The sequence below is a fragment of the Sinocyclocheilus rhinocerous genome, unplaced genomic scaffold (assembly GCF_001515625.1).
Source record: "Sinocyclocheilus rhinocerous isolate Xijiao unplaced genomic scaffold, SAMN03320098_v1.1 scaffold585, whole genome shotgun sequence".
Taxonomy (NCBI): Eukaryota; Metazoa; Chordata; class Actinopteri; order Cypriniformes; family Cyprinidae; genus Sinocyclocheilus; species Sinocyclocheilus rhinocerous.
The window spans coordinates 1,260,118-1,287,090 of record NW_015630024.1 but is presented as its reverse complement, the minus strand read 5'-3'; the positions used below and the strand labels follow the sequence as shown (position 1 = coordinate 1,287,090).

Sequence of the window (26,973 nt, the reverse complement as noted above, 5' to 3'; positions counted from 1 at the left end):
AAAAACACATTTTGACATTGGAGATTAAGTGGAGAAATGCCCTTTCTTTGCAAACTGAAGCACAGCAGTTGTCAAAATACTTTACAAAATACACTTAAAGGCACAATATGTAATTTTCGCCGAGGCCGCATATTCAAAACAAACAAAGAGGCAAAGGCGTAGTTTGATGACGCTGAAACGAGGCCGCTGAACGAGCGCGACACACGACTCGAAAGCAGCGGCGCTTTTATTATGCCACAGTCGACCGCTTCCGCTCTTTCCAGTCGTGTATGTGGGGAAAAAAAGCAGCGGTTTTATCATACTAGATACATTTGAAAGTTCTGTTATAATGCTACTCTGTGCGGTCGTCCCTGGTCTATTAAAACGCACAACATATTAAAGCGTCTTTGGTGTTTCCATGTTTTCTACAAAACAAAACCGGAAATCGAGGGGTTATGACGTCATTGGCAGGTGACACAATGACACTATGGAAACGATCCGTGTCGCTAGTAAAAATTGCTTATTTCTCTGGATTTAAACATTCTTTGATTAAACATTCACACTGTTCTAGTGTTTTTTGGATATTTTAATAAAAAAATCTTACATATTGTGCCTTTAAGTACATATTATACACTTGATATGTATACAAAATATTCTTACCAATTAAAAAATACATGTACTATTGCATTTTTTCTAAGCAACAGTGAAACATTACTGTTTGGATATGTCACAAGACAGGTCATGAGATAAATAAAAGACAAAAAAGTGCAAGTATAACTTCAAACAAAAAAATATGAATGGTTACAGTAATGTAAATGTATAGCCAATAGACATTTTATTACTGAAACTCTATGCTCTCAGCCTACTGACAACAACAATGTAACATTGAATAAAAAGATGCTTTCTGCATTGTTATGATATAGATATATTCACATAATGACCCTGCTATAATTAAAAACAACTTTGGCTGAAAAATAAAAAGATAAATCCTGAGTTTGTTGTCATTTTGTCTCTTAAACCAACTCAAGTACTAAGCTAATACAAATTTAAACAGGTAATTGTGATGTTTTAAATGGTATTTTATGGATATAAGAGATGAATTATGAATTACAAACTCGTACTGTACTTTATACAACCATCATCATACTGTATATACTGATATTATTTAAACTGACAATCATATACTGCAACTACAAAGCCAAGTGTGTGTTTTAAAACCAGATAAAAGCAAAAGCTCAAAAAAGACAATATTCAAATTATTGTACGCGCAGTACAACCTTCATTTTTGATATGTAAATTAAAGAAGAAAAGTTTTGCAAGAAGATAATATCTTGAACTCTCTTTATTGCATAACGGCCACCTTGAGACAGGGCAAAATGACACAAGAATTTGTCTATAAGACCAGAATTCTCATTCTAGGATGGATATGTAATACTAAAAAGAGATCTTTCTTGGTACTCACCAGTAGCACGTACAATGACCATGTTAAATAAATAATCCTTCAAGAGTAAAGTACAATGCACAGCAAAGTCAAGAGGTCATCAGTAGTGACAATTAGACGAATACATGCCAGTCCATGTAAAGGAAGTCTAAAAAGACACCTGAAAGAGTTTTCAGATTGGTGAAGGCGTGCGGAACGAGGATCCAGTGAGAGCAGGATCTCCAAACACATTGACGTAAGAAGATTTGAGGAACTGGACATAGTTCTGGAGGCTGCGGTTTGTGCTGTCGGACTGCTCCAATCTGTCCTTGACGTCTTGTAAACGGCTCTGATACCTCCGCTCAGCCTGTAAGAAAGTTATGGGTGTTTTGACAAATTTTTTACAAAAATATCTAACAGAAATTCACATATGGAGAAATGTCACTGACCTCCTCTTTGGCTCGTCGTAACTGGTTGAGCTCAGTTGTTGTTCTGCTCAGTTGAGTTTCTAGGTCAACAATTTTGGACTGTGTAACACGCTCTTTAGAGGCTGCTCGCTCCCTGGTCTGGGTAACCTGTTAATCAACAGGGTATCTTCAATAAAAAACCGAGCAATGCAAATGATTAAATCCATGCGTTTTTAAAGATGTAGTGGTACAGACCTGTCGACGAGCATCGTCCAGGGCCTCCTCCAGCTGTCGAGCCAGAATACTGCACTCTCGAGACTTTTCTTCCAGACGCACCTGGTTGCTATGAATTGTTTCTTCACGTTTTGAAATTACCTGGATGAGGTCTCGATTTTGGGAGTTAGCCTCCTCTAGCTTCCTGTTGACAACAGAAGATAAAATGAAACCCAAAAATAAAAACACTATAATTTACTGAACCTCATGTCATTCCAAACATGAGTTGGTATGATTATTTTAAGCAATGCATGCAATTTTTAATGCCATGACTTTATGAATTCTGCTCTGATTTAAGATGTTTTTAAGACCCGCAGAAATCCTGTTTAAAGAATGTTAGGAACCAAACAACATTTGAGCCCATGAACAAGAAATACATTTCTTAAAATATCTTTTTATGTTCTACGGAAGAAAGAAATTCATACAGTTTTGGAACAACATGAGAAAATGTTGACAAAATTTCAATTTTTGGTTGAACTATCCCTATAAAACATGAAACACATTAAAATGAATAACAGAAATTTGTGAGTTATAAAAGGACAAAGTGACAGACCGTTCAAGGCCCTCTACTTTGTGCTGAAGCTGCTTGTTTTCTTCTTGCAGCAACATGTTCTTGTGTCTCAACATTTCTGCCAGACTTCCCTGTTGCTCCGCCTAAACACAAACCACCAAAACAAATAAAATTCTGTCAATAAAAACATAAAACAGCCTTTTAGTTTGTGTTTGCCGGTGTTTTAATTGGGAAATACAATAAAAATCCCAATTAACTCAAATTGGCCATATTATACCCTTTCTTAAAATCTTATTTTACCCCACTTAGGTTCATAGTCAAAGTTTCTTGCAACAGAATCTTCATCATTTAGATTTTCCACACTGTTCATTAACACTGACCCTCTTCTTGCTAATGTATCTTTAATGCTTCTGTATGTAAATTTTTACAACCTTTGTTAAGAACGGCTAACCTATTTGCATATGAAATATGACACAACAGCCCTGCCAAGTTGCTGAATATCGGATAGCCATTGATATGGTAAATGTTTGCAGTCACATGTTCACAGTAGTGTTGTTAACACTATGAAGAGCTTTGCAGCTTTTTCTGCCAAGGCATTTGTGTTCAACCAGTTTTTCTTCATTAAACAACTGGCTGCGTTTTTAAAATTAAATGCGAACCAATTTCAAGGACTTATACATAATAAACACACCTTGATGCGTAGCTCTGCGAGGGAGGTGCCAAGCTCTGTGTTTCTTCTCTCTTGCAAGCGCTCTTTCTCATGAGCTTCCTGCAACTGGAGTTCGGCATGTCTCAGAGCTTCAGGAAGTGGCTCCAGCTCCACCAAACGACCTTGAAGCTGCTTCCTGACCTTCTGGATCTCCTGGTCTAGCTCGTCTCTTACAGCCTGGGCTTCACTTTCAGCCCCCTGCAGATGTGCAGAGTACTCATCTGCTTCGGCACGGGTCTTCTGAACCTACGTTGATGAGAAACAAAAAAGTCCCCAAAACTTTCACAATATTACTGTATTTTAAATAAAAATAAATGCAAACTTGGTGAGCATAAGAGACTTCTTTAAAAAACGTAATTCCAAACTTTGGTCCAGAAGAGTATTATATGGAATTCATAATTGTGATCAATGAGTTAGAGTATTATGATCACACCTGGACTTTATAGCTGTCCACTAAGCTCTCATACTGTTTCACTGAAACTTTGACCTGCTGGACCTCAGACTGGGACAATGTCAACTTCTCTTCCACGGCAGACAAAGTGGCCTGCACAAGCACAACAATTCAGCTTTCATTTGAATTCATTTTATCATATTAATTATAAAGGCATAACGAGGGATTATGGATAAAATGAGACTGGTTCTCAATTGTAAAAAAGCAACAAATTGGTGATTTGGACAGTACAACTGCAAAGGGACAAACCTTAAGGCTCTGGTTCTCCAGGCGTATAGTAGTGCTCTCTGTATTGAGCTCATGAAGGCGATCTAAAAGGCCGTCTCTCTCTGTTCGGGCTTTCTCTTCCTGCCCGTGCAACTGTTCCGTAAGGTCTGTAATACGGCTAAAAGAACACACAAGAATGGGTTGCATGGCTTTCTGGGAGGCTCTCTAGGTTTGCATTTATTCAGAATTATGATTTACATTATAATACAAAGGACACATTTCACTGCTGACCTGTTCAACAATGTGAGCTCCATCTCTAGCTGTCCTTTTTCCTTCATCTCTTTTGCGTGGCGACTGCTCCAATTCTCTGCGGCTGACACAGCATCTGCCAACTGTGCTTCCTGTGAAGATAATTTTATCTTTTTATATCATATACTGGCATAGAAAAATGACACAAAATCTACACTAACATTCAAAATTTTGTGGTCTGTACATTTTTTTGCTCACAAAGGCTGCATTTATTTGATAGTAAATGCAGTAAAAAATCATATTATTGTAAAATATGAATAACATTTAAAATAAGTGTTTTCTATTTTATTATATTGTAAAATGTAAAATGGCAAAGCTGAATTTTCAGCATCATTACTCCAGTCTTCAGTGTCACATTATCTAATATGCTGATTTGCTCAAGAAACATTTCATATTATCAATGTTAAAAACAGCTGTGCTGCTTCATATTTTTGTGTAATCCATGATATTTTCAGGATTTGTTGATTAATAGAAAGTTCAAAAGAACAGAATTTATTTGAAATAAAAAAAAAAAAAAAACTTTTGTAATATTATAAATGTCGCTTTTGATCAATTTAAAGGGGTCATACGATGCGATTTAAATTTTTAGCTAAAACGGCTCGTTCTAACACGCCCCCACACGTCTATGTCACGATGTGGGAAGATTTTCATAACGCCGCCCAAATGTTCACGCAAAGAAAGAAGGCGTAACTTTTATTCTCGCTGTAGTATTGTTGTTGCCGCTGCTGCCATGTCGTGAAGACGCTGTGTGTTTCGTTGTGAAAGCGAACTACTTTTTTTGGCCTTCCAAAAGAGGACGATATCTGCTTCGTCGTGCCTGGAGCTGATCCATGCTGGTGGCTGAGGAAATACATCAACTTCGCGCTGTGGATCGCCGGATCGGCTTTCACCGTGGACGAAGCGGAGTCCAGTCCGGGGTCGTCACATGTGGTTGCCGCAAGCCCGCCGGCCCCGCCGTTCTTAAGCCCGCCGGCCTCCGCTTACTCTAGGCCGCCGGCCGCTCACTCTAGGCCGCCCGCCGCCGCTCAATCAAGCTGGCCTCCGCTCACACAAGCCCGCTGTGTGTTTCGTTGTGAAAGCGAAACTACTTTGTTCTTTGTAAAAATCGACGCGTTTCAGAAAGGCAGGGCATAGAGGAGAAACAATAATGTACAGTATGTGGAAAATAATGTTTTTTTTAACCTTAAAACGCATAAACACATTTCATTACACCAAATACACAAAATAATGCTCTTTTTAGCATCATCATATGACCCCTTTAATGCATTCTTGCTGAATAAAACTTACTGTCCCCAAACTTCTGAACATTACTGTACATAGTAAGCCTTCCATTTCCAGAGTCATGAATTAACCAGAATTGATATGAGATGCAAATTACTGTGCTTTTTTTCAACAACATTCATTGTAGCAAACTGTTATTTAAAAAACCTTTGTAAGCAGTACACATTAAGCTCATTCAACTCACTATCTCCAAGAGCTGGGCACTGAGCTGTCCCACAGTGTCTTCACTGCGCTGTGTCCGCTGTTTCTGTGCCCGTGTGGCTTTTTTCAGGGCCTCCTTATCAGCCTCCGCCTGCTGTCTGAGGTCAAGCAACTGATTCTGCAGGTGTTCTACCTCCCCCTGCTGCTGGCTGATGGATCGCTCCAGATTCTGAACCAAATCAACACACTTTCATACATTTTATATACCATATATACTGGATTACATCAAGTTATTTAGCTATCAACTAGACATGTCTTGTAGAATAAACACTATAAAATGAGTGGCACATGCTGCTTGAAAACCATTATGTTGTTAGCCAATGCTGTATGCATTACCCTGATCTGAACATTGAGACGGTTATTTTCTGCCTCTTTATTGCGTAGTTGACCCTGCAGATGTGCTCGAGTGGACTCCAAGACTTTGGACAGTTCAGTGGTGGTCTTTGCACTGTCCTGTTAAAATGGGAATTGATAAAGGTTCACAAATAATTGTCAGTGTCGTGTCTATAAAACATGCTTAAAAATACAGTTTACCTTTTCACTTTCTAACAAGGAAGTGAGCTGGTTAATCTCTCTGTCTTTGTCCTGAAGCTTTACAAGAATATGCTGGAATACAGAAAGGAGTTCATTCTTATAAAAAATTCAAAAACACCTGTTTACAGTGCAACATGCTTTTCGCAAACATAACACAAACCGAATTTTCTGTTTCCACATCAGAAAGTTTTTTCAGAAGCACGTCTTTCTGCTCTAAGAGTCTTTGTGATTCCATCTGTTATAACACAAAGCAGTATAGAAAAGTTAATAACTGTTTTAAGTACAATAAAATGTAGTTGTTTAATAATTGTTGTTTTGAATTTGTGCAGAGCAGTACCTCTCGACTATGCTGTTCTCTCAGAAGATGTCTGAGGGCTCTGTTAGTGCTCTCAAAAGTCTCCAGCTTCTGCAGCAAGAGCTCTTTCTGTCGGGTCAAGAGCGTTGAATCTGATCCTGACATCTTTTTCTCCTGGACAAAGGTATGAACATTTTTTTTATTCATTTCTGTTTCTGGCTCTTTTTCAAGATATTCTAGTTTCAAATTTTCACAAAAACCAATCAGAAATGTTTTGAAAGGTGTATTTTGCTCACACTCGGACTCCTGGACATATGGCTGACCGTTTCACGCAGGGCCGACACCTGCTTGGCGGCTGCACTGCTGTCCATCTCTGCTTCCAGCAGTTTCCTGAGTAGAACATCTTTGTCTGGCTGCAAACTGTCCCTCTCTAATCTAGACAAGAAGAAATGGTTCAAACGGAATTTTAAATTTGTTATAGGTAATAGCAAACTGTTAAAATGTCAACAATTTCATCATACCTCCTAAAATCATTCCCCTCCAGCATTTTTTCCATGGACTCCCGTAGGCGGGAGTTCTCCTGCTCTGTGGCCTCCAGTTCCCGGGCGACCTCTGCAAGCTCCTCCTCCTGCTCAGCGATGACGCGCTGTGTTGCGCTCAATCTCTCCGACTGACGCTCTAGCAGCTGCTCCTTCTTACGAAGCTCTACCTGCAAACACAAACATCACACAATTTTATTAATTTCACATGTGTACCACATTAACTGTATTATACCACACATATATATATATATATATGTGTGTCCGTGTGCAAAATAATTATATTATTCTAATTTATTTAATTTTTAATTTGAAAAATCATTTTAAATGACATTTTTATCATTTATTTATTTAAGAAATAAACGAAATTATTCAGTAAGGATGCATTAAATTGATCAAACATGACCGTAATGGTTTCCACAAAAATATTAAGCAGTACTAACATTGATGATAATAATAAATCTTAAGATTCATATTAGAATGATTTCTGAAGAATCATGTGACACTGGAGACTGGAGTAATGGCTGCTGAAAATTCAGCTTCGACATGACAGGAATAAATGACATTTTATACTATATTCAAATAGAAAACAGCTATTGTAATAACATTTCACAGTATTACAGTTTTTACTGTATTTTTTAACAAATAAATGCAGCCTTGACTGCTATTAGAGACCTCTCAAAATCATAATCACAAAAAAAAAATCTTACAGACCCGAAACTATAGTGTATATATGTGTTTAAATAGAAACAGTTTGTTTCTAATTAGTGGATGAATATTTTCTGGGATATAATTTCGCTGAAAGAAAAGAATGACAATAAAATTGCCTTTGAAAATTTTCTCCATTTCTCCAATCTCTTATTTCTCACCTCATTTTTCAGAGAGCTGACCTCTGTCATAAGGCTGTCGATTTTCCTCTCGTACTGATTGATGCGTCCATGCAGTGCCTCTTCTTCATCCATGGAGAGATCTTCTATTCGGAGAGGAGACTGGGAACATTCTGGTTCCTGTGGAGGTGTTATCTCCAGACGATGAGATGGCCCCTAAAATATACATAAATATCAAAACATCTAAAACAACAAAAATGGTTTTCTTTTCTGCATAGTGTGCACTATTTTACACAAATTGTGCACAAGCACAAATGGGAATGTATCTGTAATATTTATCTGACCTCCCAATTATATGAGGTCTCTCGTGTTGAGACCTTGCCAGGTGGGATCCATGGGACCCTCGTCTTCACCTTAGCAGTAGGATGCAAGCTACTTTTTGTTTTAACCTGGAACATAAAAGACATACATGATGAGTGATGGTTTTAAGGAACTCTAGAGTATTTCTCAGCAGCATTAAAAGATCTGAAGCTCCACACCTCTATAGACATTTCTTTATTCTTGTGTAATAATCATTGTAATTATATATTTAAGAGTATTTTGAGGATGGTTGTGTATGCAGAGACTACAAGCTTATGTTATACCTGGGCTGTCTTGGTAGGGCTGCATTTTGTGCTTTTCTTCACATGCACGTGCACAGGCGTAGTCTCGTTCACATGCACATGCAGAGGTGGGGAAGAAGAGCTTGTTCTCGTTGATTTTCTCTGCAGAAAAGAGAAATATCAATAAATAGGCCTACGTAAATTAATTTTTTTAAAACATCCAGATTGTACGACTGCTAGAACTTAACTAAGAAGCATACAATCCTGTATATCATGTAATGCATTGTCATAATAATTAATATACATTATCTAAATCACTGATAATAATTAGTAGGTGGCATGTAATATTTGTGCTCTTAAAAATTGGATGTCTGATGATCTAACAAATTTTAAAAAATGCATAATATATAAATTAAAAGGTATAAAAACACACACACTTACATTTTTTATATCACTTCAATTTTTTTGTTTTTAAAATTAAACCAGTCATAACTACACACTAACTACTCAAGTAAAGTACCAGTCTTTGTTTATAGATCAGGGAACACATGTCTGAAGGATCATTTTACTGGTCATACATCTTCAGATCATGTTTCAGAGGACAGTGCTCAAGACTATCAGAGAGGTAAACCGAGACCACCACAACAGACCCTCTTACAATCATGACTGACATCTGGCTTAATGTAAAGGTGACAGCAAATTCTCTATATGCAAGAACCTGTATGTTCATAACCATATACCACCATTACATCACAAATGGATTCAGAAGTGAATGAAAGCCAAATAGGACACTGAGCTGCAAGCTAACAGGCAATTAACCTCCTAAGGAAGCAGAAACTAGCATTTACGGCACATAAACACAAAGACAGCGAAACAGAAATGAAACCGAAATCATGAGTAAGACAGAAGCTGCAAATAGAGCAGGAGAATTGTCCATAAATCAGTAGAAGTATAGTTTGAAGATGTCTACAATACAAAGTCATTAAAACATAAAGCGAAACTTGTTTTTTTGCAAACCATCTTACCATGCGAAAATACAAACATTCAAACGTTGATACGGGTAAAATGTATATTAAAATAGTTGCGAACTACTTCAGCTTTCTTGTCATCCCAGAGTCTCGAAAACCCTTTCTTCCGGTGGGTAATCGGTCTTTCATTTGATTGGCTGATTCAAAAGGTTTCGTTGCAAGTGCGTGATCGTGATTGGAGGAAATCGCCAGACCTTGGTCAGCGTTATGTAGTACGCTGTCTATAGCAACGGTGTCCCTAGAAACCAAGCCTAACAAAGGCCCAAGCTGCAGTTGTTGTCAAGAATACAAACAAAGCTTAGCATATCTGTTTAACGACATTCCAGCGATGATCTTTGTTCGACCAGAAACTATAAACAAGCTGTGGAAATGCTATCTATTATTTTGTTACAGCGTCTGTTAATAAACCGACGCTGGTGAGCCCACAAATAGGCTACAGCAACATGTGGGGAAAACCGGAAGCTAACAATAAATTAAATTTTCTACCTAGTAGATTGTGTTTTCTTAACGTCTACACCTACCCCAACCCTAAATCTACCCCTTACAATAATGCAAAAATAGTAATTATTGTTGTCCAGTGTGAGAAAAATTACGCTATATTGATGTGCGCATGCCCAGTATTTTTTTCTGTATGCCTTCTAGCCTTAACCACGTGAAAACGTCAAGGCGCCTAAAAACCGTGAAGTTAGCTTTCAAAATAAAAGCGTCAATAAATAAATAAATAATTTTATATTTTAAAAATGTAATCTGTTTGTTTAAACCAGGGGTGCTCAAACTCGGTCCTGGGGGGCTGGTGTCCTGCAGAGTTTAGCTCCAACCCCAATTAAACACACCTGAAGCAGCTAATCAAGCTCTTACTAGGCATACTAGAAACATCCCAGCAAGTGTGTTGAGGCAAGTTGGAGCTAAACTCTGCAGGACACCGGCCCTCCAGGACCGAGTTTGGGCACCCCCGGTTTAAACCAATCAATTTTAAAATTAAAATTATAAGTACATTTCACAGTAAAAGGTATCAAAAACAAAACATCTATATAGTTTTTTGACTATATTTCGACTATAATGTTTTCCACAATATAAATAATGCTCATTTCACATCTTTGGCATCAACAAAATCAAGGTTTGCTCTTTTTACCCATAGACCGCTGAAGAGACTTGACTGGATTCTTGTGGATGTTGTTTCAAAATAAAAGTCATGCAAAGGCGTAAGTGTAAATCATGCCTAAAACACCACAAGATGGTGATAGCGACAAGTATTTAGTTTTTCATTGACACTTGTCTTTCAAAGTTTCATAAAAGCTGACACATACAAAACGAAATAATGATCTTTAAAAAAGCATCATATGACCCCTTTAAGACAAACAAGAACAACAACGTTGCCACTTGCTATTTTTACTTGATTTACATATATAAAACAAAACCACAGTATTTAACACAACAAACAAATCATTCACATAAACAATAATAAACTATAAAAGTAATATTTTAGCACTTGTAGAAGAATTAAATTATTATGATAACAGTATCTGCACGACTATCATATTTCATTTGCCAGTAATCCAAAGCAGCTTTTGAGCTGCAAATCTACCTTATCTTTCAGTAGCTGTGGATTCTGTTGTTTTGCCTGCACGATCTAATCGAACTTTCAGGCTGATTAATTATTCATCTTCACGTCATTACGGGAGGGATCCGGAGTCCGGACCCGGAAGTCAGATGTTGCTGTGTTGAGTCACCCCTGACTGGTAATAGCCAGATAGCGGAAAACAACTAGAGATGATGCTGGAGAGCTCGGCATCTTTGAACCGTCCCAGAGAGTGAATAGATGCGTTTTTCAATTAAGATATCACCTTGAGCATTTGTGCTTTACTTTACAAGACTGACGTTTTATCAAAATGATGGAAGAAATTGACAGATTTCAAGTGCCACCAGTAAATCCAGAGATGAAGCTGCTGGTAAGTATCACTCACTCTCACGACATAGAGAATAACACTGTGCACCTTTACAGGTCGTGGGAAATGACACTGTGTGAGAAGACAGTAATTCTGTATTACCTTACCCACAAACGTCAGGCACATTACCAGATGTCATCTAAATGATCGGTGGGGTTATTTAGACAAAACCGACATATCTAACTATGCTGATACTATGCCAGTTGTTATGGTACGTTACTGACATGTACCTAGTCGCGTTTATATGTTCGTAAACCTGCCTTAATGAGACAAAATAAAAGCTCTCACAACACAAGTTATATACATGATATTATTTTTGACCGACAGAAATGGCTGTTTGTTATTAGCTGTCCGATTCGTGAATATTACGTTCTTTTGAATCGGAGCTTTTCAATGAATCGGTCTGCGCTGTTTATTGAGTTTGAATCAGTCTGACTCCCTATGAATCGGACCGGAAAAGACGGTTAGGCTATTGTTCAAATGAATCGCCCAGAACCAAATGATTAAGCTCTTACTAATATCAATTGAGTGATTATATGAAATTGTTACTTTAATGAACCAAATAGCAAAAATGTTACAAATGAACTGCACTGGAATGTTTTTTTGTGGTAATATCAGGACCACGCAATGAACCAGTCCCTAAATGTTTTGATTGTTTTAAGCTTAAATTGAATTAGAATTTGTACATTAAATACAATTAAAAGTAAAATAACAAGTAAACTCTTAAAATAACACAATACTGTAGAATTTAACTTTTGTAAGAAAGCACAAGGACGGTAATTACAAACAATACAAGCCGGAAAGTACTTGACTTGAATAGATTTGAACGCGTCAGCCTAGTCAGACAGTAGTAGCAGACACATACATCTTGAATTTCCTGAATGTCTTATTTGTTTCAGAGCTTGTGTAAACACATTGATTTCCAGTGAAGTAAGTATGTTTTCATTCAGTTAGTAGGCCTGCATTATCTGGCTGGACTGAAGTGTGCACTTTAGAATATGCTGGACTGGTGAGATATGGCCCGGAGTGATAAAAGTGCTAAAGACCCAGCTGTTACCCTATACAACAAACTGTGCTTTCTCATGCTAATTCATTCTTCTGTGGGCATCCCATAGAAAAGGACATACACCCACTGCAATATGTCTCCTGTTTTTTAGAGAAGAATGCTCCTTCCTTTTATGAATTTACTAGTTATTGGCTTTCTGATTTGTTGTACCATACATAAATGAAGATGACAGTCTATTAGGTCACATAAATAAGAAAAATAACAACAATGACCAGTTTAATTTCAGAATGCCATGTGGATGAAAGGAGGGCAGCAATAACAGTTAGCTGCCACAACGCTTGTCGGTTTGCAGTGACTGTAATTTTGCCAAGTAGGCCATTTTCCAGGATCAGCATCTTTTGTTGGTTCTAGAACATCATTCCTGTTGAACAAACATTGTCCTGACACAAACCCTAACCAGTAAATACCCCTTAAATCAGTGGGAAATTTAAGAAGTAGATGAACCCATCCCATCCCTTTTATTTTATATAAATAAATAATAATATAGGGCTATATATATATATATATATATATCTCTCAGTTGGTTATTGTTGGTATTCTGATTAACCACTATCATGGTAGTCACCTTATGGATCATGCTTTGCTGTGATTGGTCCAGAGTTCATCTAGTCATATAATCCCACCAATCCTTTTCATTGCCTCAGCTGTGTCAGCATTCGCTCATCTTCATCTCCTTCATCAACCAACATCACCAAAATGCCATATTGACATGACATGTGGTCAAGAAGGGGCGTAAAGATCCTGGAGTTCAGATCATAAGATCCCACATGATGCCATTAATCTATATTTAATCTATAATATTTCCTGTTGTTAAAAGTTGACCTTCTCATTGTCATTCTTGAGGATGAACATTAGTCCTTGGGAGAGATTTTACACGAGACCTACAAGTGTACAATGTGTCAATGGATTCATCGTGGTAATCTTGTTTTTGATGTGTTTCTGTGGATGTGTGACACTTGCACTGCTCTAGATCAATGAAGACTTGCTTATGTGTTTCAGTTCCTATAGATTTCTGATTATCTTAATCTTATATATCAGCTTTAAACAATGAGACCAGAGATTAGGGTTGCATCAGATTGGGTTCTGTATGCTCTGAGGCTTGGTTTTCTCCAGTAGATCTTGCATAAATTTCACGGGCAGTTGTACATGTAGCTGGTGGGATATGCATGACTTTGATGTTGTTCTTTATGGTGTTGCTCTGAGATTTGTGTAGCCTGTGTAGTCCAACAAAGGCTGTCTGGAAAGCTCAATAACATCGGCTTACTCAACTTTGTAGTCCTTTGTAGACCACAAAGTATAAAGACAGATAGCATTTTTAAATTTATGTTGACGTGAAGCATTACCTTGCTTTGAAGGTGTATCCTGATGCTCGAAAAAATGAAAATTATTACATTGTGGACGAGCAACAGCTGGAGATAAAGATGAATCACAATGTACTTTATGCACAGCATATGATTAGATGCTTCAGGAGCTTGATGGTATCCTGTTGGGCTATTACCCACAATCCCCCGCTGGTCTCTTTATCTGGTGCTGAGCTTAAAGGGTTTGTGAGAGCCCTGCCAGGCCTACAGCTGGCACTATGCCACGACTGAATCAGTGGGCAAAGAGGTTTCCTTCAATAACAAGTCTACTTCATGTTTGTTCCACAAGTGGATTTCTTTATGATATGGGTTGTTTTTTACATCTAGTGATCCGCCAAAGGTTTTAGTATCTTTTATTTACCGCTAACATGAGCTAAGCATGTTTGTTTTGTTAATGTCAGACATTTGATATTACATTTTGATACTGATATTTGATATTGCTAATAGGTACTTAGTGGAAAAGTTCTGAAATGGTGTAAAAAAAAATGTAAATCTAGGTATATCAATGTTATTTTAGTATTATTTATATATTATGGTATGATATATTATGTTTTTATAGTAATTTTAATTTGCTTTCATTTTTATATTTTTTGTTTTCATTTTGATTTGAGTAGTTTTGCCATGTGCTATATATATGAAGAATAGGGAGAAATGTTTTTTTGTTTATCAGCAAATATATAGAGATAAAATGAATAATGTTACAAAAAATTCAGTGTCAACTTAATATAGAAATTAAATAATTTATAGATACAATTTTACACATTTATAATATTTTATTAGTAGTGTTTCATTTTTATATTTTTAGTTTTCATTTTGATTTTAGTTTTAGTAGTTTGTGTGCTATATAATTTTTTCCTTAAGTTTTATTTTTTCCCAAATATCTCTGTGTATATATAGTAGTCTATATTACGTAAATATTTTATATTATATTTTTTTTATGTTATTTGAATATATATATAAATTATGTTAATTTATGGACTCAATACTTGGTCGGGGCTCCTTTAGCACAAATTCCAGCATCAGTGAGGTGTGGCATGGAAGCGATCAGCCTGTGGCACTGCTGAGATACTATTGAGCCTTCAGCTCGTCTGTATTGTTGGATCGACTGTTTCTCATCTTTCTCTTGAAAATATCCAATAGATTCCATATGGGGTTCAGGTCAGGCATTGTGGTTTCAAAGAACAAGAGATACCCGGAATTTATACTGTAGGGATGGTCATTTAATGCAACTCAAATATAAATATTCTAATATTTTGAGATACTGGATTTTTGACTTTCATGAGTTGTAAGCTCTAATCATCAAAATTAAAACAAAGAAAAAAAACTTTTGAAATGTTTTACTTTACATGTAATGAATCTAGAATATATGAAAGTTTAACTTTTTGAAATTAACTTGTTCACGATATTCTAATTTTTTGAGATGCACCTGTATATGTGTGTATATATATATATATATATATATATATATATATCGGGGGAAAAAGTGTCAACTTGATATAGAATTAAAAACAATATTTTATAGATACAATTTTACACTTTTATAATATTTTATTAATAGTGTTTATACATGAAATGATATAGTGGCCTTTATATTTTCAGATTAAGGTTATCATCATGTTTGGGTGTCTGTGGCATCAGAAAGTTTGAAAACCCTTGTGTTTCACAATTCACATTATTCCATCTACTGACCAGATTGTTTGTTGTCTGTGGTTTGACGTTTCAGTTAGTCATCTGGTGTGTCATGAACTTCACCAAAAACATAGCATTGCTATAATCACATGGCTCTAGGGGCTCATGATGACAGCCCAGAGACTCTCAGATGGCCACATGGGCCACATCCAATAAAGGCAGGCTTTTTAGGTCATAATAGGCGCTCTGTTGGCAGAGGCAGCTTGGGTGTGCTGTCAACATTCCTCCAACAAGCTCCCTCTGTTCTGCCTCACCCCGTCTCGAATGATGTCACAGAGCACTCCGACCCTACATATTGAAGGCTGGAGCAACAAAACATGCCTGGTGTCATGCGAGCCAACTATGCAGGAAGTACCGGCCGGTTACTATGACAGCTAGAATCTCCCTCCTTTCATCCATCTCTCCACCAAGCAGTTGTGCAGAAAAGAGGCTGTGGAGAAAGGAGGGTGTGTATTGGCTCGGACTTTGAGTAGTAATGAAGGCTTGTTGTAAATGTTATATTGTACAACAAGACAGTAAGATTTGTCTATCCATTTGTCCAACTGTAGTGCCATTATATTTCTAAAAGAAATGAATAAAGAATCAAGACTTGAATATTGTAGTAACAGACCTTTGACTACAAAACATATTTTACTGGACTGTCATACTTTTAATTTTACACTACTACAGTTTTGTTCAGAAATTGTCAATAGATGTTTTGGTAACACTTTACTTAGCCTTTATGTATAATGCATTATAAAAGTTTTGATGCATTAATTATGCCTTGTAATGCACCTTATAATGCATTTTACAATCTCATGAATAACTTTAACCACAGTTAATACACAATGGCCCAGTTTCACAGACAGGGCTTAGGTTAAGCTAGGTTTAGGCCATAGTTCAATCAGGACGTTTAAGTAGCTTTTATTAACATGCCTTAGATAATACTACTACTGGTGTGCATCTTGATACATAACAATGAAACTGACATATTTTAAATTCAGTCAGTGCAAGTTTCTTTCAGTTAAAACAGCCCAGACATGCATTTTAGTCTGGGACTAGACTTAAGCCTTGTCTATGAAACCGGGTGTATAACACTTATCAATTCATTGTTACACTATGCATTTTAAATCCGGTTATAATTATTTACGACAAGCTATTATGAATAATTATAATGCATTATACCCTTTTCAATAACCAGGGGTTCACATAAGTGGTCCGCAGGTCCGCATGCGCGACCAAAATAAGAAATGCTTTGTGTAAATTAGTTCAGAGCGCGCGTTTGCGTACTGTCATGGTTGACAGCTGTTAATGCACAATTACCATTTGAGATCGACAAACTGTACTATATAAGATTTATATTCAAACTGAAAGCATAAATCTAGGCTACCCGCTAACGTTTTCAAAGCACAATGCAAAACTGTGACATTTAATTCACTGACGCTGTACAATCGGCAGCGCTAAACCCGAAAGCGCATATACTTACTTGCCGGCAATCCGCCAAAATAAAAGCTTGCTGATTTTAAGTTTGAAAAAACAAATTAAAATAATTTAAATTAAAAATAATAATTAAGGTCCAAATTAAAATAATAATAATAATAATAAAAATATTAGCATTTTATTTTTAAGTTTACTATAAAATAATTGTATTTGTATTTAATACTCCGTTTTTATTTTAAAATACAATAGTATTATCACATTTTATTATTTAGTTTATTATTTTATTTAAAAAATCTAAATAAAGTGCAATAATATTATCACTATTATTAATTTATTTTTTATAGTTATATTTGATGGGTCACACCATGTGTCGTGTGAGGACCAAACCAAATCTCCAGCTTCTCATATGAGAACCAGGCTGAAAATCTTATGTGCACCCCTGTCAATAACCCTTTATAATGCATTATACATAAAGGTTTTAAATGGATAGTTCACCAAAAAAAATGAAAATTCTGTCATTAATTACTCACCCTCATGTCGTTCCAAACCCGTAAGACCTTCGTTCATCTTCGGAACACAAATTAAGATATTTTTGATGAAATCTGAGAGCTCTCTGACCCTCCATAGACAGCAAGGATATTACCACGATCAACGCACAGAAACGTAGCAAGGGCATCAGTAAAATAGTCCATGTGACATCAGGGGTTCAACCGTAATTTTACGAAGCTACGAGAAGCTACGCAAAGAAAACAATAATAACATAACTTATTCAAAAATTCTTCTCCCCGAGTTACCGTCTTCTGCCATTTGAGAGTACCCCAGAACATAATCAACATCATCAGCGTTGTTTACGTTCAACATGCACACGCTGTCTTCTGAATGTACACAATGCTGATTACGTTGATTACGTTCTGGGTACTCTCCAAAATGGAGGAAGACGGTAACTCGGGGAGAAGAACTGTTGAATAAATTATGTTGTTATTGTTTTCTTTTCGCACAAAAAGTTTTCTTGTAGCTTTGTAAAATTACGGTTGAACCCCTAATGTAAAAAAAAAAAAAAGATTTTTAGCATAAATCAATAAATTAGACTGCACAGTCCCTACGTCTATCTCTGCTCCCAGAATCAATAAGTTGCTGGAGCACAGCTGTGAAAGCAAATCTGAGACGTGAGAGATGTATTAAAATGACCCGTTCCGGTGACAGCATGGTGACATTGTGCTGACTCGTGTTATTTCACCCAACCCCAGTAAAATCAACACCCTTGATACACGGCCTGTCTCACCAGATGCCATTATTTACAACCAGTCCGATTTTTGCTGTCTGTTTTTCATCAGCACACTGAGTGAGCATGGTTGGAGTTTTGTACCAGAGGGATCCTTTCTGCATTACACGGTTTCAGATTTGAAAGGGTTTTCTAGATTTACACTCTGAATTCATATTGAATCTACAACGTCCTCAAGATCCATTTGTCAGCTAGTCCATTACACGGTTTCAGATTTGAAAGGGTTTTCTAGATTTACACTCCGAATTCATATTGAATCTACAACGTCCTCAAGATCCATTTGTCAGCTAGTTGATATTGGAATTGTGTAGTTATCACATTGCTAATATCTAGCATCTGCACTTGAGAATGTAGTGTTGCATCTACCTGATAAGTGTGATTGTGTTTTTGTCTCCAGGATCCTGCAGCAACGTCCACTTTGGAGGCTGAAACAGGAACGAGAGAATCAGAGTCAGTCGCCATCAACTACAAGCCCTCTCCGCTACAAGTAAAGATAGGTGAGGCACTTTGGTCTGATGCCATATCGTCACCAGTGTAATTTGTTCATTTGAGTGTAAAAACGACTGTATTGATTTTCTCACTTGATATTGTGATTGTGAAGCATACGGTTTGGAGTGAGAGCTAAGAAGCGATTAGCAGAGGCTGTGTGAAATGGATGAGCGTGGTTTTCGATAAGCAGGAGGTGTAATGAGTCTTCAAGTCTGAATGTTTCTCTCAGATAAAGTATCTACGAAGAAATTTGAAATATGAGCATAATAATTTCTGTGTAAAAAAACATCCTTATGTAATTTGTCAGGTTTCAAAAGCATCTAAATAGTCATCCATCTTTTTGAATATTAAAAAAGTTTCATTTGAAGCAATCTACTTTACTTTGTGTCACTGGTAATAATTTAATAATTAACGGAATAATTGGTTTCAAAAGCATCTAAATAGTCATCCATCTTTTTGAATATTAAAAAAGTTTTCATGCTCAGTTTCATTTGAAGCAATCTACTTTACTTTGTGTCACTGGTAATAATTTAATAATTAACGGAATAATAAAAAAATGTGTAATTTGGTATGATGCAAAATTTATACATTTATCAGTTATCAAGCATAACATTAAAATAATTATTGGTAGTCTGTTACCAACCATGCAGTGTTATTTTACATGCTATTGTAATATTTATTAATATTATCTTTTATTTTATATTTTTAATGTTTAAGTTTTATTAATGCTGTTATGTGCTTTTGTTATTTTAATTGTACGTTTTTTTTTATATTTCTATTTAGCTTTAATTTATTTTTATTTCAGTTATTTCAGTAATTTTAGCACTATTTAATTTAGTACTATTTCAGATATTTCAATTTCAGTTATTTAAATAATTTAAGTTATATAAAAGTACTATTTCAGTCATTAATTTCTTTTTTAGTTTTTCATCAAATATTTATATTTTATTTGATTGCAGTGTCATTTCAATCACTTAAAACAATTTTCAATCATTTTAGTCTTAGTTAAAAATAACAACACTGCAAACATAACATTAAAATTATAATTGGCCATCTATATTATTAAAAAAAAAAAAAAAAAAAAAAAAAAAAAAAAAAAAAAAAAAAAAAAAAAAAAAAAAAAAAAAAAAAAAAAAAAAAAAAAAAAAAAAAAAAAAAAAAAAAAATATATATATATATATAAAATTAAAAATGAGTCAATTTCCCCACAAATAACAGGAAAAAAACAACATTGCTTATTGCTCAGCCCTCTCTTCCACTGTATCTCTCTCCTATCCTGCATCTGTATCTCACATCACTCTCTGTTCAGTGTTGCTCGGTTAGGGCATCCTGAAATACAGCAGTTGCTGTTGTTAATTAAACTTCACTTTACAGTCCTCCCTCTGACAGCCTTATTACTTATAGCACCGCAGAGAAATCTCCCACACACACACACGCAGATCAGTGTGTGTAAGTCACGCAGAAGTCAAGCTCAGACTTCACGCCTGAAGAAACAGTTCTGCCGCCAGAGAACCACGCAGAATGGGGAATATTAATAAGACTGTAGTCTCAATGCATAACAAAACTTTGTGTTGCCATGGTATTTATCTGGATTCAAAAGAACTGCAGTTTATTAAATTTATGCAAGGAAGACTCAGTCTTCAGTATGCAAATGAATATGAGAATGAAGACCAATAAAAATTCCGTATGCAAATATTATGATCGCACCATCGCTGCTGGTTACATTTTGAATGCTTGAACGTTCTATCAATAGACAATATGTGATTTGTTTTGAATTTGTTCTTTCGGTAGAGAAACAGCGAGAGCTTGCGAGGAAGGGCTCGGTGAAGAATGGAACTGTGGGTAGTCCAGTCAATCAGCAGCCCAAGAAAAATAACGTTATGGCCAGAACAAGGTGAAGTAATAACTTTATTTAAAACTACTTTCTTACCAACCCACAAGTAGTTCTTAAAAGAAACATTTGTGCATGAGAAACACCATAGAATATATGTTTATGGTTCATTTAAAAAAAACTAATGTATGGCCTCATAATAATGGTTGATTTGTTTAGTACATCAAAAATATGATCAACAACATCAAATCCTATAAACAGCAGCTTTATATGAAGGCTTTCCAGTCTGTGAATGTTAATTAGTGTTAGTGCAGTCCGTATGAGGACTTCTGCCATCCCATCGGTCCCTAGTGCCCTGTCAGGATTAGCTCAAATGCGAGGACCCATCCGCAGGCCTGGTTTAGAGCACAGCTTTAGGCCTGAAGATTAGCTGCACACAGGCCTGCTTGCTTTAAAAGCCTGAGGGCCAGAGATTAACTCCAACTTTTGTCCCAGAGAGGAGGAACAAAAGATGTCTAGCACCGGCTCTGGCTAATGTAACAGGGTTTGATAATGTTAAACTCAGCCATGCCTCTTATTTATTTGATTTCCCTTGCCAGATTTGTCCTAGTGCTAGAACGATTTGGGAAAAGTGGATATTAATATTAAAGGTTAATATTTAAAAATAAAAAATGCTGCCTTTGTTTTTATTCCCTATCATCTATCTATCTATCTTATCTATCTAAAAAAAAAAGTCCGTCTATCCATCTATCCATCTATCTATCTATCTATCTATCGACATTCACATTCAAGCATAGATGTTGTACATGTTTGATTGAACTGGTCTGACAGTCTCTTCTATTTTTCTACTCTTATTACAGGTTGGTTGTCCCTAATAAAGGCTATTCATCCTTAGACCAGAGTCCAGATGAGAAGCCGCTTGTAGCACTGGACACTGACAGGTATTCACACTAAAAACGTCATTCTATTATTCTCTGGGAAGTGCTCTTGAATTCTTTTGTGAATATTTCTGAATGCTTCACTTCAAGGGAAGGATTAGAATGTATCAATTGCAGAGAAATGGAAATAAATCCTCTAATTAAAGCTTTGTGCCATTTTCCTAGCAGACGCAATGCCAGCCATCTCCATCTAAAAAGGACCTGACATTTAATCAAAATGCCAGCTAATTTTAAAGCGAGTAAAGCTGGTGCCCTTCAGACTGGCGTGAGAAACTGGCAAAGCATAAAAGATTTAAAATGAATGTGCTTTCCTGAAGGCAAAGCGAGACACTTTAGCTTTGGCAAAATGAATCAACATTTACTCTTACAAAAAAAAATGTCACTTCAGAGATTTTCTCATCCATCACAGCAGGGACCCCCATTAAATATGAACAAAATTGTCTAGAAAGGCAGAAGCAAGTGTCATTATCTGGTTCTGTTTTGCAGTATATTTCATAATGTTATCTCACGTGTTAAACTTTAGGGAGCACTTTCACTTCAAGTGGACATATTCTACACTTTTTTGCTATTTTCCCCCTTAAGTAAACATATGATATAAAAGTTTCTGAGACCAAAAATGTAATATATGTAATAATAATATATGTAAATGTAATATATGTAATGTAATATTTTTAAATAATTGATTATTACCATAATTTTTAATGATTTATTTTCACATGACCATTGTCTACCCTCTCTCTGATCCTAATAATTAAACTGGCTTTTAAAAACCTTTAATATTTACACTACCATTCAAAATTTTGAGGTCAGTATGATTTTTGTTTTTAAGAAGAAGTCTCTTATGCTCACAAATTATTATGAGAAAAATACAGTAGAAACCGTAATATTGTGAAATATTATTACAGTTTAAATTAACTGTTCTATTTCAATATATTTTAAAGTGTATTTTATTTCTGTGATGCAAAGCTGAATTTTCAGCAGCCATTACTCCAGTCTTCAGTTTCACGTGATTTTTCAGAAATCATTCTAATATGCTGATTTGTTGCTTAAGGATTTTTTAAATTATTGTTATCAGTGTTAAAAACAGCTAAATAAATGTTTTAATTTCTAAAAAATTTTTTTTGAACAATAGTGTATGCAAACATACGTACTGTGATGCATTTTCTTATTGATGTTTTCAGAAATCATTCTAATATGCTGATTTGTTGCTTAAGGATTTTTTAAATTATTGTTATCAGTGTTAAAAACAGCTAAATAAATGTTTTAATTTCAAAAAAATTTTTTTTGAACAATAGTGTATGCAAACATACGTACTGTGATGCATTTTCTTATTGATGTGTTCTGCAGATTCATTTTCCTAATTAGAATGAATTTTATTTTAAAAAGTGAGTGTAAAATACAGTTTTTTGACATTGTCCTTTTAATACGGATTAAAGGGATAGTTAACCCAAAAATGAAAATGTTGTCATCATTTACTCACCATCCACTTGTTCCAACTTGTATAAGTTTCTTTTGAACACAAAGGAAGATATTTTGAAGAATTTTGGTAACCAAACAGCTTGTTGACTTCTGCCAACATTCTTCAAAATATCTTCTTTTGTGCTCAACAGAAGAATGAAACTCATAGATGTTTGGAATGCAGAATCACCATTTACAGTATAATTCTATAGTCAGGATTTGCCTTGTCTCTAGGTTTCCTGCCCTGATAGTTGGAAAAAAGCAAGAAAACATGTTTGTTGACAGAAGTCCAAAGCACTTGAAATCATCGGTATCATTTGTGTAGCCCACACCCTTCTGTAATGAGATGTGTCACAGTATGTGTTCAGCCATAATAGCGTGGTTGCTGTTCGGTTCCGATGATCAGGCACAGCGTGCAGCGTCTCACACAGATGGGTCTCCTAACTTAATGCTTTCTGTGCTGCCAGCTGTCTGCTGGATCTCTGTGACCTCAGCTGCCCGCAGTTGTGATTAAGTCATGTTTTAGGTCACCCATCGTTCATTGTCTCTCTGGTTCTCTTTTTCCATGTCAGCCTCGCTGAGTCGCTGTATGTAACACTCATTCCCTGACATTTAGTACGTAGACCCACTGTCTGTCACATGCTCAGGCGTTCTGTCCATCACATGCTTGTACTAGTTCCTGTCATACTCATTCTTGGAGAGCATAGCTTCATTAAAACAACTTGTAATTACCGCAGCAATCAGCAGAAGGCTCCAGATTGTCGCTGTTGGTTTTTCCTGATAAATTAATTTGGCTGAAATGTCATCTTGCCATTTTTCGCTCTCTCTTGCTCTACTGTGACTAAACAAAGTCTCTTTTGTAAATATTACTAGAAACATTATAGGCGGAAACCACGTTGAAAAATAAATGAGGGAAATCAACAGTCAATATGGCAGCTATATTTGAAATACCTCAATAGATCTGTGTGCAGACTTTATTTTATGTCTTTAAGTGAGTCATTTCTTCTCGGAACTGCTGCAGAAGGGCTGATTTCATTGGTCTGTAGCTGTTTGTCTGAAATTAAGGTGCCCGTTTGTGACTGTGTACTTCCTGTTGTCTTTTAGTGATGATGACTTCGATATGTCCAGATATTCATCATCTGGATATTCCTCAGCTGAGGTAAGATGTCTAAAGGGCCAGGTACTTAAGCATTGAAATAAAGCCACTTAACTATTTGAACCCTTTGCCGTCTCATTAAAGGGATAGTTCACCCAAAAATGAAAATTTGATGTTTATCTGCTTACCCCCAGGGCATCCAAGATGTAGGTGACTTTGTTTCTTCAGTAGAACACATATGATGATTTTTAACTCCAACTGTTGCAGTCTATCAGTCGTATAATGCATGGCAATGGTAACAAAATCTATGAGAGTAAAAAAAACATGCACAGACAAATCCAAATTAAATCCTGCGGCTCGTGACGACACATTGATGTCCTAAGACACGAAACGATCGGTTTGTGCCAGAAACCGAACAGTATTTATATCATTTTTTTTACCTCTTATACACCACTATGTCCAACTGCCTTGAGCACGCGCAGGCATCCGGTGCGTGAGGTGTGTACGCGCTCTAGTGTAGTTTACGCAAGCGAAATCAATCCTAAATGTAACTGGAAGCCAGTGTAAGGACCTGAGGACTGGTGTAATATGCTCAGATTTTCTGGTTCTAGTTAGAATTCTGGCAGCAGCGTTCTGGATGAGCTGCAGCTGTCTAATGGTCTTCTTGTGAAGGCCGGTGAGGAGACCATTACAATAGTCCACCTTGCTGGTGATGAAGGCATGAACAAGTTTCTCCAAGTCTTGACTGGAAACAAAACATCTAATTCTTGCAATGTTTTTGAGATGATAGTATGCTGATTTAGTTACTGCTTTGACATGACTACTGAAACTAAGGTCTGTCTTCAGAATCACAGCAAGATTCTTGACTTGATTTTTAGTTGTTTGACCCCTAGAGTCAAGGTATGCATTAGACTTACTCTGGTCTCTACAGTACACAATTAAAATAAATTAACAGCTAATTCAGTAGCAACTTTACAGTAGCCTAAATATTTATTTTATTTTTTACATAGTTTTATTTTTTTAAATATTTCATTTTATTGTATAGTTTAGTTTAATTAAGTCATCACACATGTTTTAGTAAATTTGATTATTTTATTTTTAGAATTTTTATTTTATTTTACATTTTATTTATTTGTTTTATTTTATTTTAGTATTTTTATTTAATTTTATATTTAATTTATTTTTTTACATGTTTAATTTTTTTATATTTCATTTTATTGTATAGTTTAGTTTAGTTAGTTATTAAGTCATCACATCTTTTCTTAAGTGGCTTCGTGTAATATATTTTAAAAGTTCAGTTCACCTAAAAATTATAAAAAAAATTCAGTAACCCCAGCCTCCCTTGAACCCCGCAGTCCCAACCTTGTGGGTTATGCTCAGAGTTAGCACCCTCAGCATAGATTAACTTCTAAAGAACTTAAAAACAATAAAATGGGTGTATTGAAATTATCATAAAATAGCGAAACATAATGAATGAAAATGCACAAGTACATAACTGTCATTGGTTCCTCCTATGGTAGGACGCAAGTCTTTGTATCACTAGAGGGCGCTAGACTTAGGTGTGTACAGCTTTAAGATTCGTTGAGGTGTATATAAATGCATGGTGCAACATTAGAAGAATACAGCTGCTCAAGTAACTGAACATTTCATCCTTCTATAGAACAGTTTTCCCAACCTTTTTTGTCTTAAATATCCTCACAGTCCATCAGAAAGGGCCCCTTTACACCAAATGAGAAATGTGTTGCTTTTAACTTATATAATAGGCCTACTTACTTGAGAAAAAAATGCTTAAAGAGTAATATCTTTTGGCAGCCCTAATGATTTTATTTTATAAATCAGATTCTGTTTTATAGGTTTATAAAGCAAAATCAACATTTTGTTTTTTCCCCCTTTTTTGGGATTGACTGCTCTAGAATATCTGCTCTAGACGCTTTCTGATGTTATTAGGACAAGTGTGCTTGTTTTCTAATGAAAGGGAGTGTATAGTGATCAGGTGAATTTGTTTCTCAGATCATTTTCATTGCAAACTTACATATTAATATATTATGAGTAGCATTGTAGCAAACACTAATGAAGGGAATACTCTTAAATTGAGATATCCATACAGAAGACACTGATCTGCTACGAAACTGACAGCAGATGTAATTGTTAAGTCAGGGAAATCTCATTGAATAGTTAAGATGTGTTTACTAAGAGACTTTTTGGAACATATTTTTGTGTTTATCATTAGGAGTTGCTGCACACAAACCCAACAGACTAAGGAAATTGTAATCACTTAAATGTTAGTTTTCAAAGATAAACTAAAGATGTACCTCTACATAGGACAAACAAGATAATTCGGTACAATTTTCTGTTTCAGTGCATTTCATTTTTGAGAACTCTTTGTTTTGAGAATTGTTGCGATTTATTAGGAAGGGAAGAAAGCTTGTGTTGATGTAATAGCAGCTGCCAGATACATATCCCATAATCTCTGTCATTAAATACTATATATTTAGTTCATCTAGTTTGTGCCAAAATGCATAAAATGCGTTGTTTCTTTATTTTATAGATGGAACAGGCATGAAATGCTAATGGCCTGCATTCAAAATCAATTTTACACTTTAGTGCTCTCGTCTTTATAGTAATTTTAAAGTGCAATACCATTTTGTGAGACATTAAGTGTAGTACTCTGGAACAGGATGCTCTGCGTTTGCTGTTTTGCTTCAATTTGATGCCTTTCCTTACAAACATCTTTATAAATTCATCTCAGCTGTTTCAGTCAGTGGCCAAATCACTATCACTTCTGATAAGCAGCATTGAACACTCATAGTATGAAGGTCCTTGCA

General features: G+C 35.8%; 2 protein-coding genes across 3 annotated transcripts; one reads left to right on the top strand and one right to left on the bottom strand.

Moving 5' to 3' along the window:
* Window positions 1-1,179: 1,179 nt before the first annotated feature.
* odf2a (outer dense fiber of sperm tails 2a) lies at window positions 1,180-10,005 on the bottom strand. 2 transcript variants are annotated; one of them, XM_016551950.1, is made up of 19 exons: window positions 9,571-10,005; window positions 8,588-8,707; window positions 8,288-8,392; window positions 7,986-8,159; window positions 7,099-7,286; window positions 6,874-7,012; window positions 6,620-6,751; window positions 6,443-6,517; window positions 6,283-6,354; window positions 6,085-6,201; window positions 5,732-5,917; window positions 4,249-4,358; window positions 4,000-4,135; window positions 3,733-3,843; window positions 3,282-3,545; window positions 2,633-2,733; window positions 2,062-2,224; window positions 1,849-1,974; window positions 1,180-1,766 (listed from the first exon to the last, which is right to left on the bottom strand). In XM_016551950.1, the coding sequence occupies exons 1-19, from the start codon at window positions 9,571-9,573 to the stop codon at window positions 1,593-1,595; spliced, it is 2,496 nt and encodes an 831-aa protein (XP_016407436.1). In that variant the 5' UTR covers window positions 9,574-10,005; the 3' UTR covers window positions 1,180-1,592. The 2 variants fall into 2 exon arrangements, with proteins under 2 accessions (XP_016407436.1, XP_016407437.1); XM_016551951.1 differs by having other exon boundaries at window positions 6,901-7,012.
* A 1,281-nt stretch (window positions 10,006-11,286) lies between these two features.
* On the top strand, window positions 11,287-26,408 carry fam219aa (family with sequence similarity 219 member Aa). The gene is made up of 6 exons (XM_016551929.1): window positions 11,287-11,522; window positions 18,734-18,833; window positions 20,617-20,719; window positions 21,517-21,597; window positions 24,157-24,232; window positions 26,379-26,408. The coding sequence occupies exons 1-6, from the start codon at window positions 11,463-11,465 to the stop codon at window positions 26,406-26,408; spliced, it is 450 nt and encodes a 149-aa protein (XP_016407415.1). The 5' UTR covers window positions 11,287-11,462.
* Window positions 26,409-26,973: the final 565 nt, after the last annotated feature.